Source organism: Dipodomys merriami, unplaced genomic scaffold, assembly GCF_024711535.1.
Source record: "Dipodomys merriami isolate MVZ:Mamm:240054 unplaced genomic scaffold, mDipMer1.0.p SCAF_125, whole genome shotgun sequence".
NCBI lineage: Eukaryota > Metazoa > Chordata > Mammalia > Rodentia > Heteromyidae > Dipodomys > Dipodomys merriami.
The window spans coordinates 38,287-56,175 of record NW_027202549.1 but is presented as its reverse complement, the minus strand read 5'-3'; the positions used below and the strand labels follow the sequence as shown (position 1 = coordinate 56,175).

Genomic DNA, 17,889 nt, shown 5'->3' with positions numbered 1-17,889 from the left:
GGGCCCGGCCGGGGGGGGGGCCCTCGGGGACCCGCATAGCGCCGTCCCCTCCCCACCCCCGCCCCACCCCGCCCGGCGTGGAAGCCAGCAGCGCGCATGCGCACAGCGACACGGGCACGCGCCCACCCGCGCACGCGCCCCGCGGGCCGAGGAAGGAACCGCCCAGGCTGCCGGGTTTGAGCATTTTCTCTTTTATGACAAACGTTGGGCAGGGCCGCCCGGCAGGGGGAGGCCCGCCGTGGAATGTTCTCGGGGCTGCGCGTGCGTGGCGCGTGGCGCGGGCCCAACCCCGCAGGCCGGCTCCGCGGGCCGCGCCGCCCGCGCGGAGGCCCCGCCACTGCTTCTCCCGCGTGGCGCCTGCACGTGGCTTGTGGCGGCGGCCGGCTCAGGCGCACTTCTGACGGTAGTGCAGCGTGAGGTCGCCCCCGCTCTTCCACACGAAGTGCTTCACCGTGCGCAGGTCCATGTTCGGGTCCAGCACCTGCGCAGCCGCGCGGGAGAGCGTCTCAGGGCCCCGCCCCTCCGCCGGCCCCGCCCCTCCTCTGCTGCTCCGCCCCCGCCCCCTCCGCCGGACCCGCCCCGCGCCTCTGCTGCCCCGCCCCCGCTAGCCCCGCCCCGCGCCTCTGCTGGCCCCGCCCCCGCTAGCCCCGCCCCGCGCCTCTGCTGGCCCCGCCCCCGCCCCCTCCGCCGGCCCCGCCCCGCGCCTCTGCTGCCCCGCCCCCGCCGGCCCCGCCCCTCCTCTGCTGCCCCGCCCCCGCCGGCCCCCGCCCCCTCTGCTGGCCCCGCCCCGCGCCTCTGCTGCTCTGCCCCCGCTGGTCCCGCCCCACGTCTCTGCTGCCCCGCCCCCGCCAGCCCCGCCCCGCCGGCCCCGCCCCACGTCTCTGCTGCTCCGCCCCCATTGGCCCCGCCCCCGCCGGCCCTGCCCCTCCTCTGCTGCCCCGCCCCCGCCAGCCCCCCGCCCCCTCCACTGGCCCCGCCCCCACACGGCGGGAGGAGCCTCTGCACATGCACACACCAGTCCGGGGTCTGGAGCTCAGCACCTGGGCGCTGTCCCTAAGCCCTTTGGCTCAAGAATGGTGCTCTACCGCTCGATCCACAGCGCCACTTTGGCTTTTTGCTGGCTCCCCGGAGCTACAAGGAGTCTCATGGACTCTCCTGCCGGGGGCTTGTCTCCGGCCGCGATCCTCCGGCTCCCAGCGCCATGAGCAGCCGGCACGTGTGCGAACGTTCACGCACGCTCCACCCACTCACTTGGTCCTGGCACAGCAGCTCGATCTTCTCCTCGGCCAGCACGGCGAGGTCCTCCTCCTTCTCCTGCTCCGCCGTCTTCTCGTTGTTGGATGAGCTGGTGGTCTGGGACTCGCTGTCCAGGTTGATGATCTTCTCGTACACGTGCTCCATGATCTTGCGCACCTGCAGCATGTCGCTGGCTGACAGCCGGTCTCTGCGGGGCGAAGGCGCAGGGGACGTGAGGGAAAACGTTTATGCATATTTTATGCACGTCATACTTACATAACAAATACATAAGCCATATATGTGTAATATGTTAAATATATATATTGTCTTCTCGTCCGGGATTACTTTTCTTTGGTGTTAACATCTAAAGCTCAGACATACCATGAAGACCAGCACAAAGCCGCCAAGATCAATTCTATCTAACTAAACGGGATCACACTTGTGTTCTTATTTCTGAAGCCAATACACAATAGCCTCTGGATTTTATTCTCTTTTGTCGTTGGTCGTGGGGCCTGAACTCTGGGCCTGGGCGCTGTCCCTCAGCTCTCCAGCTCAAGGCTGGCGCTCTACCACTTGAGCCACAGCGCCACTTGCAGTTTTGTGAGCAGTTCATTGGAGATCAGAGTCTCACGGACGTTCCTGCCCGGGCTGGCTGTGAACCACGATCCTCCGATCTCCGCCTCCCGAGGAGCTGGGGGTGACGGCGGGGTGCTACTTACTTTTTTAAGGTTTTCGCGCCCGAAGATGCTTGCGGTTGGAGGTAGAAAGGAATTTTGTTGAACTTGGGCATATTTTTCTGAAACGTCAAGAAGTTGGAAAGCACCGTTGTCTGGAGGCGCGGAAGGCGCTGTCACGGCGCGCGGTTTACCGAGAATCCCTCCCCGCGCCCGAGTGCGCATGCCCATGTGGCCGGCCCCCCCCCCCCCGCCCCCCCCCGTCGGCCCGCGCGGGCGCTTACATCCACCGTGATGTCGATCACCCACTGCGGCACCGTCTCGTTGAGCAGCATGGACTCCGTCTCGCCACCCGAGTCCCGGCAGAGCAGCCTGCAGTGACCGGCGGGAGGCGGGGGTCAGAGGGCGCCGCCTGCCCGCCCACGTGACCTGCCTCGCGGGAGACAGGCTAACCCCCTGACTATACCCCACGGCTGTCTGTCCCTTGTACCTGGCTCAGGGCTGGAACGCAGGCCTGGAGGCGCGCCAGACAAAGCCCTCTCTAGCAGGGCTGGCGCCCACCGGAGGCCAGGCCAGTGCCGCCCGCCCCTCCCGCCTGATTGGCCGCGGGGAGGCGGTCCCCGCCACAGCGGTTCCCACTCAGCCCCGCCCCTCCCGCCTGATTGGCCGCGGGGAAGCGGTCCACTCTGTAGCGGTTCCCACGCTCAGCCCCGCCCCTCCCGCCTGATTGGCCGCGGGGAAGCGGTCCACTCTGTAGCGGTTCCCACGCTCAGCCCCGCCCCTCCCGCCTGATTGGCCGCGGGGAAGCGGTCCACTCCACAGCGGTTCCCACGCTCAGCCCCGCCCCTCCCGCCTGATTGGCCGCGGGGAAGCGGTCCACTCCACAGCGGTTCCCACGCTCAGCCCCGCCCCTCCCGCCTGATTGGCCGCGGGGAGGTGGTCCACTCCACAGCGGTTCCCACGCGCAGCCCCGCCCCTCCCGCCTGATTGGCCGCGGGGAAGCGGTCCACTGTAGCTTTTCCCACCCGCAGCCCGGCCTGATTGGATGCTGGCCACCCGGGCTGGCTGGAGGCGGGGCCTTAGCTCATCCTAACCCCAGGGAGGACTTCCTGACTTAACTCCCGCAGGGAGAAAGAGGAGCCAAACTTTTTCTTTGGCTGGCGATCTTGGGGCTCCCCAGTTCTCTACCTTCCCGCGTTCTCCCATGTGTCTGGGCCGATGCTTTTGGGCAGAAGTGGGGGGCTCTAGCCAGGCTGCTGGGACTTGCCGTGGTCCTGTCCCTACCTGAACAGGGTGCGGCCTCCAGCCTCGCCGAAGATCACCGGGGTGTGGGGCGGCACCTGGAAATACCCGTTGCCCTTCTGCACGCGGGCCTCCGGCTCCCCGTTCACTACAAGCAGAGGCCGCGAGGGTTAGCGCTCACCCGCGCTGCACACCAGCAGCACCCAGACTCCCGGCCTGCGGCTCCCATGTCATCTCAGCTACTGAGGAGGCTGAGCCCTGAGGATCCCAGTGCACAGCCAGCCTGGGCACACAAATCACGAGACACTCATCTCCAAGGAACCCCGAAAACTCTAAGTGGAGGTGTGGCTCAAGTGGGAGAGTCTTGGACCACCAAGTCAGGGACAGTGCCCAGGTCCTAAGACTAAGCGCCAGCATCGGCATAAAAATAAACAGGGGCTGGGAGTGTAGCTCAGTGGTAGAGCGCTCGCCCAGCATGCACGAAGCCCTGGGTTTGATTCCTCAGTACCACAGACACAGAAAAAGCCGGAAGTGGCGCCGTGACTCAAGTGGTAGAGCGCCAGCTTTGTGCAAAATGAGGCTCAGGGACAGCGCCCAGGCCCTGAGTTCAAGCCCCAGGACTGGCATAAAAAAATAAAAACAAGGCTCCATACACATTTCGTCTCTAAAGGCTTCAAAGCTTGCCCGATTATTTTCCCAACGTTTTTCCTCCCCTGAGCAGCTGGGATTACCGGCGTGAGCCACGCTTTGGCTCTGGGTGAGTTTCACGTTGGTGTGTGCTGACACACTCACCGTGGCTGACCTCGTTCTCCTCCTCATCCACGGGGTTCGCGTGTGTCCGAGGCCAGCACTCCAGGAGCGCCTGCAGCAGCAGCCCACCCAGGTTCACTACCACGCGGGAAGACAACAGAAATGCCAGTCGGCGGGTTGTGGTGTGGAAGAAAGCAATACAAAGTTTCTGCACATGTCAGGTGCCAGGTTTTTTCTTGTTATTTCTTTTTTAAAGGCGGGGTTTTGCTGTGTATCCCGGGCTGACCTGGAACTCCCAGTTCCCCTTGCCTCTGCCTCTTAGGGCCGGGATTACAGGCATCCACCACCATGCTCAGCAAGGAACATGGTAGGTCCACTTCTACAAAAAGCCTCTTAAAATGGCTGAACCCTCTGAATACTTATTTCTTACCTAGCATATTCTTTCCAGAAGCCTACTGACCACAGATTATGGAAAATTTCAAGGGCCAATCACGAAGATCAGGTACATAATTGTGGGTAACACAGATCCATGTACTCTTGGGAGAAAGAAGCAGAGACACAGCTTACGCTTTGGATCCGAGCCATCAGGGCTGCTGAAGCCGGCATCTTTCGCGGATACCCATGCAGCAAAGCAGTCACTCTCATCCAAAGTAATGGTCAGCATCTGTCAGAAGAAGAGTCAAGCTGGGAGCGGCGGCACACACCTGTAATCCCAGCGCTCAGGAGGCTGAGATCTAAGGATCACAGTTTAAAGCCAGCCCTGGCAGGAAACTTCTGTGAGACTCTGATCTCCAATGAACCACCACAAAACTGGAAGTGGTGCTGTGGCTCAAGTGGTGGAGCGCTTGCCTTGAGCTGAAGAGCTGAGGGACAGCGCCCAGGCCCAGAGTTCAAGCTCCACCACCGACCCAAAAAAAAAAAAAAAAAAAAGACACGAAGAGTGACAACTGACTTACCCCTGTCTTTAAGTCTACTGAGAACCAATTTGGCACGTACACCATTTTAAATCTCTTCTTAATTTCATCTTCAAAATCCACTTTGCCCAGATCTTCAACTTTACATGCCTGTATGTAAAAGGCAAGTATCATGTCAACACAAAGCGGTTCATTTCAGACTTACTCTGCGATTCAAAATTTTGTGACTTTAACATCTCAAGTCTTTTTTTTCTTTTTTGGCTGATGCTGGGGTAGGAGGTGTGGCTCAGTTGGTAGAGCACCAGGCAATAAAAGCACCAGGTACTAAGTTTGAGTCACGGTCTGGAACCAAATAAAGAAGAGGAAAAGATAAGTTTGCTGAGACTGATATACGGTGGCTCACGCCTGTCATCCTAGCTACTCAGGAGGCTGAGATCTGAGGATGGTGGTTCAAAGCCAGCCTGGGCAGGAAAGTCTGTGAGACTCCTATCTCCAATGAACCATCCAAAAAACCAGAAGTGGTGCTGTAGCTCAAGTGGTAGAGCGCTCGCCTTGAGCTGAAGAGTACAGGGACAGCTGGGCGCTGGTGGCTCATGCCTGTAATCCTAGCTACTCAGGAGGCTGAGATCTGAGGATCGCGGTTCAAAGCCAGCCCGGGCAGGAGAGACCGTGAGACTCCTATCTCCAATAAACCACCAGAAAACCGGAAGTGGCGCTGTAGCTCAAGTGGTAGAGCGCTCGCCTTGAGCTGAAGAGCTGAGGGACAGCGCCCAGGCCCGGAGTTCAAGCCCCATGACCGACAAAAAAAAAAAAAAAGAGTACAGGGACAGCGCCCAGGCCCAGAGTTCAAGCCCCATGACCGACCAAAAAGAAAAAAAAAAAACAACCCACAAAAGGGGAAAAAACTGGTCACTGGGGGCTTACGCCTGAGACCCTAGCTGAGATCCGGAGGACTGTGGTTCGAGGCCAGCCCAAGGAGACAAGCCTGAAACTCCATCTCCAAAACAATCAGTAAACCTCATGCTGCTCAGCTGAGAAAGCTGTGCTTCGAGGCCCTGAGTTCAAACCTTGGTACCAGCCAAAAAAAAAAAAAAAAAAAAAAAAGTGGTGGTGGTGAATGTATCTCCAAGTAAGAAATAATATACTAAGTGCTCACTTAAATAGAATGTCAGTCAAATGCCCAAGCAGCAACTGACAAGTCTCTCTCTCTGTATTGGGCCTTGAACTCAGGGCCTGGGCACTGTCCCTTAGCTTCTTTTGCTCAAGGCTGGTGCTCTACCACTTGAGCCACAGCACCACTTCTGGCTTTTTCTGTTTATGTGATACTGAGGAATGCTACTAGGCGAGCACTCTACCACTGAGCCACCTTCCCAGTCCTTAACACAAGTTAAAATAGAAACCAGCTTCGAGGAAAAAAAAGTCAAGGGACACACACACACACACAGTCTTATTTAGCATTCACATAAAATCTCACCCCAAATAAGGCATGATCACAAGTCTTTAGGGTCATGTATAGAAAGGAGAAATAAGCAAGTACCCCAAGATACTTGCCTTCAGGACATCCCAGAAGGCCACGTTATTGTTGGTGTCTTTGGTCAATATGTGCCGCTTATCATTCAGAATGTGGCACTGAATGATGCTAGCGCCCCCTGTGGGTGAAATGGAGACATGGTCAGCAAGGCCGAGCTTTTGGGCTCAAGGCTGGCGCGCCTACCACCGTTTCCAGCTTTTTGCTGGTTCGCTGGCGGTAAGTCACATGGCCTTTCCTGCCCCAGGGCTGGCTTTGAACCCTGATCCTCAGATCTCAGCCTCTGGAGTAGCTAGGATGACAGCCGTGAGCCTCTGATGCCTGGCTTAATTTTGAGGTCTTTTCCTCGTACTAAAACCCTTTTGTTAACAGCATAATTGCATCGAATGCGAGGCCACCGTTACCGCTGTCAATTCCTTAATAACTGCAATTAACCTCATAACTAATAATTATTCAAAAATAACCAACAATTGCAATCCAAAGAACCACAACCCCAGCCCGGTGCTGTAATCCTACCTAGCTACTCAGAGGACTGAGATCTGAGGATCGCAGTTCAAAGCCAACCTGGGCAAGAAAAGTCTGTGAGCCCCTTTTATCTCCCATGAATGGGCAAAAAAAAAAAGCCGGAAACGGAGCTGTGGCTCAAGTGGTAGAGCGCCAGCCTTGAGCACAGGGAGGCTCAGGCCTGAGTTCAAGTCCCAGCACGGCAGTGGGGCTGCGAGCGTGTCGTCCGCACCTTTGAGGGTCTGGTCGGGCTGGGTGCACAGGGGCGTGATGGGGTGTGTGCAGTCATTGTCGTAGTCGCCCGAGGCTCGGAAATTGTGGATGCCTTTCAGCGTCTGTGGGGAAAAACAAGACAGTCACTTAACTGTCTCTTTCTCACTGAGCTTTGCCTTGCTGTCCAGGAAAGAAGACGGGGAAAGAAAGAGGAGAAAATGGCAATGCAGGTGGCAAAACACCAGACCGGAGGCGTGGCTCACGTGGTAGAGCACCTGCCGGGAACAAGAATGTCAAGCGCTGGAGCATAAGGCCCTGAAGTTTGAGCCCCAGTTCCGGCACAAAATATCAAAAGGAGCAACACACCCCCAAACCTGGCCAGCAGCTCCGTGGCTCACGTACCCATTTGTTCACTGTAGACTTCGTTGTGGCCACCCAGACGGCAGGGGGCGGGTCGGCGGATCTGTCCAGCTCCATCTGAAATAGAAGATGCTATCGATGCTTTGTGGAGGGCTGGCTCTGGGGAAGAGCCAGGCCTGGCTCTGTATTTTGCCATTATTATTATTACTAATACACTTACTATTATTCACCCTTTTTTCCTAGCAATGGTACGGTGAAGAGTGAATCAGGATGGTGTGAAAAGGTAAGGCTACAAGCCAGGTGCCGGTGGCTCATGCCTGACATCTCGGCTACTACTCAGGAGGTTGAGATCTGGAGGATCGCGGTTCAGAGCCAGCCTGGGCAGGAAAGCGCATGAGACTCTTATCTCCAACGAACCACCAAAAATGTTGGAAGTGGTGCTGTGGCTCAAGTGGTAGAGTGCTCGTCCCTGAGCACAGAGAAGCTCAGGGATGGCGCCCAGGTCCTGAGTTCAAACCCCAGGACTGACCAAAAGAGAAAAAAGAAGGTATCTCTCTCCTGAAGGAATCTACAGTCCCATAAAAGCTTAATAGAACAACTCTGCAACAAACACGGTGGCCTGGAGTTTGTGTCTTGCTGGTACTGGACGCCTCATACAGAACAACATCCAAGCCCTTTTATTTGTGTGGTTTTCTGACAGGGACCCACTGAGTGGGCTGGCTCCCATTTGCGACCCTCCGGCCTCAGTCTCCTAAAGAGCTGGGATTACAGGTGTGTGCCACCATGCCAGGCCAGACCCAAAGTTATTTTCAAGTACAGTTAGCATGAGGGACCTAAGTGAATAGAGTTAAAAAGGATCAAGGGCTTTTTGCTCTTCTAGTTATTACTTTTGTGCTGGGGCTTGAACTCAGGGTCTAGGCACTGTTCCCTGAGCTCTTTTTGCTCAAGGCTGGTGCTCTACCACTTGAGCCACAGCACCACTTCTGAGTTTCTGCTGGTTCATTGGAGATGAGAATTCTCATGGACTTTTCTGCCCGGGGCTGGCCTTCAATTGCGATCCTCCAGATCTCAGCCTCCTGAAGTAGCTGGGATGGCAGGCGTGAGCCCCCAGCGTCCACACGTATCCCTTGTGCTTGGAGATGAACGCCGCAGTGTGTGGCCCGCAGGGTGATCGAGTGGGAACTCGGAACGTGCCTTGAGCACAGGAGCTTTTTCTTCGCAGATCAGCACGCGGATGTCGGGGTTTCTCAGGTCCGTGCAGTAGATCTTGCGGTCGCGCCCACCCGAGTACACGTGCGTGAAGGCCTCGTTCACTTGCAGGGCCCAGACGCCTTCGTCGTGGACGCGGTACGTGGCGATGCATCTCTGCTGGCCCAGCGACCACAGGCGGATTGTTCCGTCGGAGCTGCCAGACAGACACTGCAGACAGACGACAGGGGTCACACGCCGCCTGAACTCAAGCCCGGGCACCATCCCTGAGCTTTTGCACTCAAAGCTGGCGCTCTGCCACTTGGGCCACGATACCTCCACTTCTGGCTTTTTGGTGGCTATTCGGGAAATGAGTCTCAGGGGCTTTCCTGCCTAGGCCGGCTTAGAACTGGGATCCTCAGATCTCAGCCTCTGAGTAGCTGGGGATGACAGGCAGGAGCCCCAGCGCCCGGCTGGAGGAAGAGTTTGAAAACAGGTTAGGCGAAGGGAGCAGAGGTTCTGGCGGGCAGCAGCCCCCGAGAACTTGTGGAAAATGTAAATTGCAGCCACGTGCTGGAGCTCACGCCTGTCATCCCAGCTACTCAGGACACTCCGATCTGGAGGATCAAGGTTCGAAGCCAGCCTGGGCAGGAAATTCCGTGAGACTCATCACCAGTGAACCACCCGAAAACCCGCAAGTGGCGCCATATATGGCTCAAAGTGGTAGAGCGCCAGACTTGAGCACAAAGAGTCTCAGAGATAGTGCCCAGGTTGAGTTCAAGCCCCAGAACTGCGCTGCCACCACCCCCTCACCCACAAAAAGGGATGCAAACAGAAGCGTTTTAAAGTGCGGATCACTTTCTGCGTTCTCCTTGGTTTTAGAGCAGGGGGCGGGGCGGGGCGCAGGGGGCGGAGCGCATGGGGCGAGGCATGGCGCATGGGACGTGACGTGGTGCAGGGGGCGTGGCGTGGTGGGCGCATGGAGCGGGGCGTGGCAGGCGCAGGGGGCGTGGCGTGGCGTAGGGGGCGTGGCGGGTGCATGGGGCGTGGCATGGCGTGGCGCAGGGGGTGGGGTGGGCACAGGGGGCGTGGCGTGGCGCATGGGGCGTGGCGTGGCGCATGGGGCATGGCTCAGGGGGCGGGGCGTGACGCATGGGGCGTGGCGTGACGCATGGGGCGTGTCGTATCGCAGGGGGCGTGGCGTGGCGTGTCGCAGGGGGCGTGGCGGGGCGTGTCGCAGGGGGCGTGGCGGGCGCAGGGGCCGGGTACCTGGGTGCCATCCCGGTTCAGCAGCAATGCCTTCACATTGTCCGTGTGGCCCTTGAGCTTCATCAGCTTCGCGCAGGTCCTCGGGTCCCACACCCGCAAAACCTGCGGGATGCGAACGCAGTGTCACGCACCCCACGCGCTCCTCAGGCGAATGAGACCCATCCCACGCCGATGGGGGGCGCGGCTCGAGGCCGCCTGCCACCCTGGCTGACTTGGGAGGCAGAGGCTGGGAGGGCTGAAATGAGAGGCCAGCCTGGGCGAAACCCACAGGACGCTCTCATTTCAACAGGTGAGCTGGAGGTGGTGGCTCACGGCTGCCGTCCCAGCCACGAGGGCCATGAGCACTCCTAACCCCCGAAATAACCGCCCCCCCAAAAGGGCTGGGGACGGAGGCGTGCTTCAAACGGGAGTGCCAACTTGAGCCAAGTGAGCACGCGAGGCTCCCAGTTCAAACCCCGGTGCTGGGATGCGCGCGCACACACACGCTCACACACACGCTCACACGCACGCGTGCGCACACGTGCACACACTTTTTTGGGGAGTCCAAGATCAGGACTTGCACTTGGGATCTGAGGCGTGCTTTTGCTCACCGGCCAGGGCGCTGTATGACCTGAACAATGCCTCCATCCCGTCTTTTTGTTTTCTCTTTCAGGTGGGATATCACTGGGTCTCAAGCGCGTAGACTGCAGCGACTCCCAAGGCTTAGTCCCTGGGGTGCCGGGACTACGCGCATGCACTGCCGTGCCCAGCACCGGCTCCTGTCTAAGTTGCACATGCACCCAGCCTTCTTGGCTTCTCCATCCTCTCCGGCCCACGCCCTCTCCCGCGCCCCCTCACCTTCTCCGTGGACCCCGACACGATGATGGTGCCCAGCTGGTTCATGGCCAGGCTGTAGATGGAATCTTTGTTCCCACTCAAAGAAGAAGCTGTGGAGGAGACACAGAGCTGAGTATTAATCAAATCTCCCGGCTGTCTGCTAAAGAGTAAGCACAAATGACCAGTTTAATTATTCTTTTTTTTTTTTTTTTGGCCAGTGCTGGGGCTTGAACTTAGGACCTGAGCCCTGTCTCTGAGCTTCTTTTGCTCAAGGCTGGTGCTCGACCACTTGAGCCACAGCGCCACTTCGGGCTTTTTCTGGCAGCTCACTGGAGATTAAGAACCTCATGGATAGTCTTGAATTCCTGCCTGGGCTGGCTTTGAACCTTGATCCCCCAGATCTCAGCCTCCTGAGCAGCTGGGACTGCAGGCAGGAGCCAGGGGCGTCTGGCTGGAAAAAATGTGAGCATCCTGTCTGGACTCATCAAAGAACTGCGTGCAGTCCGTGAGATTCTTTATCTCCAATGAATTACCAAAAAAAAAAAGCCACCAGTGGCACTGTGACTCCAGTGGTAGAGCACCAGCCATGAGCAGAAAAGCTCAGGGACGAGCCCAGGGCAATCCCAAGCCCCAGGACCAGCACCAAACAAAACAAAGCAATGAACAAAACCCAGCGCCTTACTTGTGACAGTATTATTTGAGGCGGTTAGAGCGGTGAGAGTATTCACATCCCAAAGGAATATTTGTCTGTCCAATCCGGCCGAGGCTACCAACTCCTTGTCCTTGGCGTACGCCAGGGCCTTCACGTAATCCTGCAACACAACTGGCACTCTGTGATCTCCTGGAACGTGAGCTTCACCCACCACTGTGGAGGCCAGCACCCCGCGCATGCGCCGCACCTGGCCAGACGGCTGCCTTACCTTGTGTGTGCGTAACGTGGACATGCAAAAGCCCTTGTGCGCGTTCCACACTTTCACGGTGGTGTCGGACGAAGCGGATATTACTGAGGACAGGCAAAGAGCTTGAATTACAATGGCTTAAAAATTAGTTGAGCTGAAGGTTAAGGCAACTTTTTTTTTCCTTTTTTGTCGGTCGTGGGGCTTGAACTCTGGGCCTGGGCGCTGTCCCTCAGCTCTTCAGTTCAAGGCGAGCACTCTACCACTTGAGCCACGGCGCCACTTCTGGTTTTCTGGTGGTTTATTGGAGATAGGAGTCTCACGGTCTTTCCTGCCCGGGCTGGTTTTGAACCTCGATCCTCAGATCTTAGCCTCCTGAGTAGCTAGGATGACAGGCGTGAGCCACCAGCGCCCTGCTAATGCACGGTCTTAAAGGTATTTTCTAGTAGTTTTGTATATTGCCTCAAACACATACACACACGCATGCATGCACGCACACACACACATTTTCAAGCAGACAGCAAACTTTGTTAATGTTCCAAGTGTAGGCGCAATATATTTTCTTTGGCAGTACTGAGATGTGAACCCAAAATCTTGTGATGGGCAAGGGTTCTATCCATTTGAGCCTCCAACTGATCTGATCCAAAAACTTTCTTCTCTGGGCTGGTGGTGCACCTCACACCTGTCATCCCAGCTACCTCAGGAGGCTGAGATCTGGAGGATCGTGATTGGAAGCCAGCCAGGCCAGGAAAGTCCCTGGGATTCTGATCTCTAGTGAATCACCAGAAAACCAGAAGTGGTGCTGTGGCTCAGAGTGGGAGAGCGCCAGCCTTGAGCTGAAGAGCTCAGAGACAGCGCCCAAGGGCCTGAGTTCAAACCCCAGGACCCACACACTAAAAAATAATAAAAGCATATGAAGGCTCACTACTACTCACAGGTTTTCCCGTTACAGCACAGCACAGCGTCATTTACCCAATCGGTGTGGTGCTCCATTGATGCTATATATGGGTCTTGCTGGAAAAAAAAGGAAATGGCAAAGCTGTACTAGAGGGGAAAAAATGCAAATACAAGCAACGGTAAACAGAGCTGTAATAAATAGAATTAAAGTACAGGTTACACTTACAGATTATGCTACTAAGTAGCATACTGTTCTGAAAAATGGAAACTACCTTCAGGGTAGAATTTTAACAAAAAGATGACAGGTTTTTGGGTCCGGTCCTGGGGTCTGAACTCTGGGCCTGGGCACTGTCCCTCAGCTCTTCAGCTCAAGGCGAGTGCGCTACCACTTGATCCACAGCACCACTTCTGTTTGTTTTTTTTTTTTCTGCTTATGTGGTGCTGAGGAATTGAACCCAGGGCCTCATGCATGCAAGGCAAGAGCTCTACCACTGAGCCACCTACTCAGCCCCTGATGACAGGTTTTTGTTTTTAGTATTGGGATCTGGGAGCTGTTCCTTAGCTTTTTTTTCTCAAGGCTGGTGCTCTACCCCTTGAACCACACCTCCATGTCTAGGTTTTTGCTGGTTAATCGGATACAAGAGTCTCTTAGATTTGTCAGCCTGGGCTGGCTTCGAACTGCAAGCCTCCAGATCTCTGCCTTCTGAGTAACTAGTCTGACAGGCGTGAGCCACGGGTGCCCAACTTAAAGAATTTAAAGCCATGGGCTGGGAAGGTGGCTCAGTGGTAGAGCGCTTGCCTTGCATGCCTGAGGCCCTGGGTTCGACTCCTCAGCACCACATAAGCAAAAAGAAAAAAGTCAGAAGTGGTGCTGTGGCTCAAGTGGTAGAGTGCTAGCCTTGAGCTGAAGAGCTGAGGGACAGCGCCCAGGCCCAGAGTTCAGGCCCCATGACCGGACCCAAAAAAAAAAGAATTTAAAGCCTTCGGAACCAAAATTAATTTAGACACTTCATGTGGCAGTTTAAGTGGCAGAATACCAGCCTTGAAGGAGAAAAAAAGCTAAAGGGCAGTGCCCAGGCCTTGAGTTCAAGTCCTAGGACCTGCCTCAAAATATAAAGACCAGATACAAAGCTTCATGTAGCAACTCTGCTAAGGAAAATACCTTTTCCTGCCCAGGACATTATTAAGCTTGTAGAGCAATTTGCTAAAGAGAAACTGAAAAACACAAGGGCTAGCACCAAGAGTTAAAGCTAATCAGGGTCTTTTTTTTTTTTTTTTTTGCTGGTTTATTGGAGATGAGAATGAGTCTCATGGACTTTCCTGGCCTGGCTGGCTTCGAACTGTGATCCTCAAATCTCAGCCTCCAAAGGGGCCAGGTTCCTTGCTCATTTTAATTGTGGATTTTTTGGGGCTGGTTCTGCCACCTAATGAAAATAAGTCATGAGAGCTCTTGGGGGTAGGGCATGGAGTGGGGGTGGTTAAATGAGAATTCAGATTCTAGTAGACATGATGAAAGGGTCAGGGTATGTATCGTCACCTAACTTCGTGCTCATTAAGTATCCCTTTGGCTTACCTGTTCTTTTCCACATCACCCAGAATACAGACATTCAAACCAAATGCTCCAAGAATTCTCCCTTGCGTGACGATTTTCACATATCTAAGTTCTGTTGTGTGTTTTAAGAAGACTTTTAATCTTATATTATTATCCTTGTATTATCACTATCTTTATATTCAATGTAAGCAGGCTGTAGGGTTTTGTTGGGAGCCCAAATCACTGTGTGTGTGTATGTGTGTGTTTGGCCACGCACCTACCCGGGATCATAATATCCTTGCTCCTTTATGGAAAAGAGATCTTAAGCAAAGCACATTTTTATGCATAGAGATCTTGCTTTAGTTAAAGTATTTCTGAAACTCTCGTTGGGATGGTTTAGTCTTTCTCTGAGGCTTATAGAACTCTGGAGGCAATGTCTTTTTAGGGTGTAGCAAAACAAATACTGGGCACTGGTGGCTCATGCCTGTCATCCTAGCTATTCAGGAGGCTGAGAGCTAGAGGATCGTGGTTCAAAGCCAGCCCAAGCAGGAAAGTCCCTGGGAGGGTCTTATCTCCAATGAAGCACCAAAACTAAAACCACAAAAAGCCAAAAGTGCCACTGGGGCTCAAGTGGTAGAGTGCTAGCCTTGAACACAAAAGCTCAGTGCTTGGAGAGGTTATGGTAGACTCACGCAGAAGTCAAAAAGCACGTTGGCAAAGGCCTCACCTTGTGTTGATTGACACTCCATATTCTTATGATAGAGTCTCGGCCGGCTGTGAAAAGTCGATTGAGCGCAGGGTCCAACTGCAGGGCGTTCACACCGTTGCGGTTGTATTTCTCCACTTCATCGCGAATGACATAGGAAACCTGCCACACACACACACACACACACACACACACACACACACACACACACACACACACACACACACACACACACACACACACACAGGATCATATATTTTTTTAAATGAAGCTATAAGCCAAGTGATGATCATGCGTAGCCCACACCAAGTGGCCAGTTCTAAGGGAAAATGTTGTTTTTGTGCTGGTACCCAGGCTTGAACTCATGGACTTGGGCGCTGTCCCTGAGCTTTTTTGCTCAAGGCTAGTGCTTTACCACTTGAGCCACACAGCACCACTTCTGGCTTTTTTGGGGGGGAGGGAGACAGTTAATTGGAGATAAAGAGTCTCATGGACTTCCCTGCCTGGGCTGGCTTTGAACTGTGATCCTCTAGGTCTCAGCCTCCTGAGAAGCTGGGATGACAGGCCTGAGCCATGGACGCCTGGTTTGATTTCATCTTTCCCCCCTAGGGCAAACACCTTCCAAGCCAGGAGCCCTGGCAGGTTCTGGAAGGCTCTTCAGCCAGATAAACTCATTCAAAAGTCATTCTCATTCAAAAGTCGGTTGTGAAGCAAGTCCTTCTCTACCCGCCATAAATAGTTTCATGCCCCTTCCATGGTTCACTTTCAAAACCTACTCTGAAGCCGGGCAGGGGTGGCTCACGTCTGCCCCATTCCCAGGACAGGGGCGCAGGAGGTAACTCGGAACCGGAACCCGGGTGCCAGGCCCCGCCCCTCCCACCTGGTCCCCGCCCACAGCAGTCCGTGTCAGCCCCTACATCGCCCCGCCCCTCTACCTAGCCCCGCCCCGTGGCTCAGCCCCACCCACAGCCCCGCCCCGCCCCTGATCGCCCTCAGCCACGCCCCGTTCCCCTCGCTCCTCCACATTCGCTCTCAGCTACCTCTCGCCACGCCCCTCCACCTCGCCCCGCCCCTGATCGCCCTCAGCCCCGCCCCTTCATAGTCCCTGCCCTGTGGCTCTCAGCCCCACCCCATAACAGCCCCGCCCGATTGCCCTCAATCCCGCCCCGTTCCCCTGGCTCCCAGCTACCTCTCGCCACGCCCCTCCACCTCGCCCCGCCCCCGATCGCCCTCAGCCCCGCCCCTTCTATGTAGCCCCCGCCCTGTAATCTATCCCCGCCCCCAGCTGTCCTCCTCCTCAGTGCCGTCCGTCCCTTTCCCTTGCCCCCAGCTACCTCTCGCCACGCCCCTCCACCCCGCCCGCCCCTTCTATGTAGTCCCCGCCCTGTAATCTAGCCCCGCCCCCAGCTGTCCTCGTCCTCAGCGCCGCCCCTTCCCCTCGCCCACCACCGCTTTCAGCCGCTATCTCAAGCCCGGCCCACGACAGTCCTCAGCCCCGCCCCCTCGACCTCGCCCCCCCCCCCACAGTCTCTTTCAGCCGTTCCCTCTCACCAGGTCGGCTAGCCCTGCCCCCAGCCCGCCTCCGCCCCGCCCCTTCGACTTCGCCCCGCCCCCAGCAGCTTTCAGCCGTTCCTTCTGGCCCCGCCCCGCCGATTAGCCCCGCCCCCACCTAGCTCCCCTGGGCCCCCGCCCCCAGTCGCTTTCAGCCGTTCCCTCTCGCCCCGCCGGCTAGCCCCGCCCCCAGCCCGCCTCAGCCCCGCCCCTTTGACCTCGCCCCGTCCCCAGCAGCTTTCAGCCGTTCCCTCTGGCCCCGCCCCAGCCCGCCTAGCCCCGCCCAGCTCCCCTGGGCCCCGCCCCCAGTCGCTTTCAGCCATTCCCTCTGGCCCCGCCCCGCCGGCTAGCCCCGCCCCCAGCCCGCCTGGCCCCGCCCAGCTCCCCTGGGCCCCGCCCCCAGTCGCTTTCAGCCGTTCCCTCTGGCCCCGCCCCCAGCCCGCCTGGCCCCGCCCAGCTCCCCTGGGCCCCTGCCCCCAGTCGCTTTCAGCTGTTCCCTCTGGCCCCGCCCCGCCGACTGGCCCCGCCCCGCCGGCTAGCCCCGCCCAGCTCCCTTGGGCCCCGCCCCCATCACTTTCAGCCATTCCCTCTGGCCCCGCCCCCAGCCCGCCTGGGCCCCGCCCCAGTCGCTTTCAGCCGTTCCCTCTGGCCCCGCCCCGCCGGCTAGCCCCGCCCAGCTCCCCTGGGCCCCGCCCCCATCACTTTCAGCCGTTCCCTCTGGCCCCGCCCCGCCGGCGGGCCCCGCCCCCAGCCCGCCTGGCCCCGCCCAGCTCCCCGGGCCCCGCCCCCCGCAGGCCGCTGGCGCCGCGGCCTCCCCGCGCGGCCCAGCCCGCGGCCCCGCGCCTTCCCCGTCCGTTAGCGCCGCGGCCCCTCCCCTCGCCGCCCGCCCGCCCGCGCTCCGCCCCGGCCGCCCCCTCCCTCCGCCATCCCTCCCCACGCCACGCCGCGCCCGGCCCCGGCGGCCCCCGGCCTGCGAGCGGCGTCCCGGGGGGTGGAGGAGCCCCCCCCGCTCCCGTACCTGCACTTTCCTCCGCCCGGCCGTGTTCTGCCGGTGATGGGCCGCCATCTTGCATGTTGACACTGCGACGTCACTTCCGGGAAGGTCTCGCGGGCCGAGGTCCCGCCCCTTCCCCGTGGAGGGAGGGAAGGCGGGGACTGTTGTCTAGGTGATGGGGGGGGCGGCGGCGCTCGCGTGCGTCTGCGTGCGTGCGTGCGTGCGTGCGCGTGCGCGCGGCCTGGGGGCTGGAATTCCCGGCCTGGGCGCCGTCCCCTGAGTCTCAGGGACGTTTCCTGCCCGGGGCTGGCCTCGAACCGCGATCCTCACGGTCGCAGCCTCCTGAGGCGCGGGAAAGCCGGCTCGCGGGGGGTTCTTCCCGGTCGGTTTTTCCCAGTCTGGCCTCTGGAGGGCAGCAGAGAGCCGTGCGGGAACCGTGCGGGAGCCGTGCGGGATCGGGCCCGCTCCAGCCCCGATCTCGGGCCTAAAACCACAAAATCCTGCTGTACATTTTTGGGTTTGGATTTGGTGGGGGAGGGGAAAGCGTGCGCCGTGGGGCCCGCAGCCCTGGACCCCCCCCTCCCTCTCCTTGGAGGGAACACGGTCTCATGGACTTCTAT

The 17,889-nt window shown here is 57.9% G+C and overlaps 1 protein-coding gene across 1 annotated transcript; it reads right to left on the bottom strand.

Annotated features, from left to right (window-relative positions):
• Positions 1-175: 175 nt before the first annotated feature.
• Wdr48 (WD repeat domain 48) lies at positions 176-17,387 on the bottom strand. Its single transcript, XM_070017460.1, has 19 exons — positions 17,294-17,387; positions 14,746-14,886; positions 12,526-12,604; positions 11,615-11,697; positions 11,377-11,506; positions 10,716-10,804; positions 9,879-9,980; positions 8,616-8,840; positions 7,464-7,538; positions 7,081-7,183; positions 6,368-6,465; positions 4,859-4,966; positions 4,470-4,566; positions 3,945-4,040; positions 3,195-3,300; positions 2,195-2,282; positions 1,956-2,032; positions 1,252-1,444; positions 176-481 (listed from the first exon to the last, which is right to left on the bottom strand). The coding sequence occupies exons 1-19, from the start codon at positions 17,339-17,341 to the stop codon at positions 386-388; spliced, it is 2,034 nt and encodes a 677-aa protein (XP_069873561.1). The 5' UTR covers positions 17,342-17,387; the 3' UTR covers positions 176-385.
• Between the last annotated feature and the right edge of the window lie 502 nt (positions 17,388-17,889).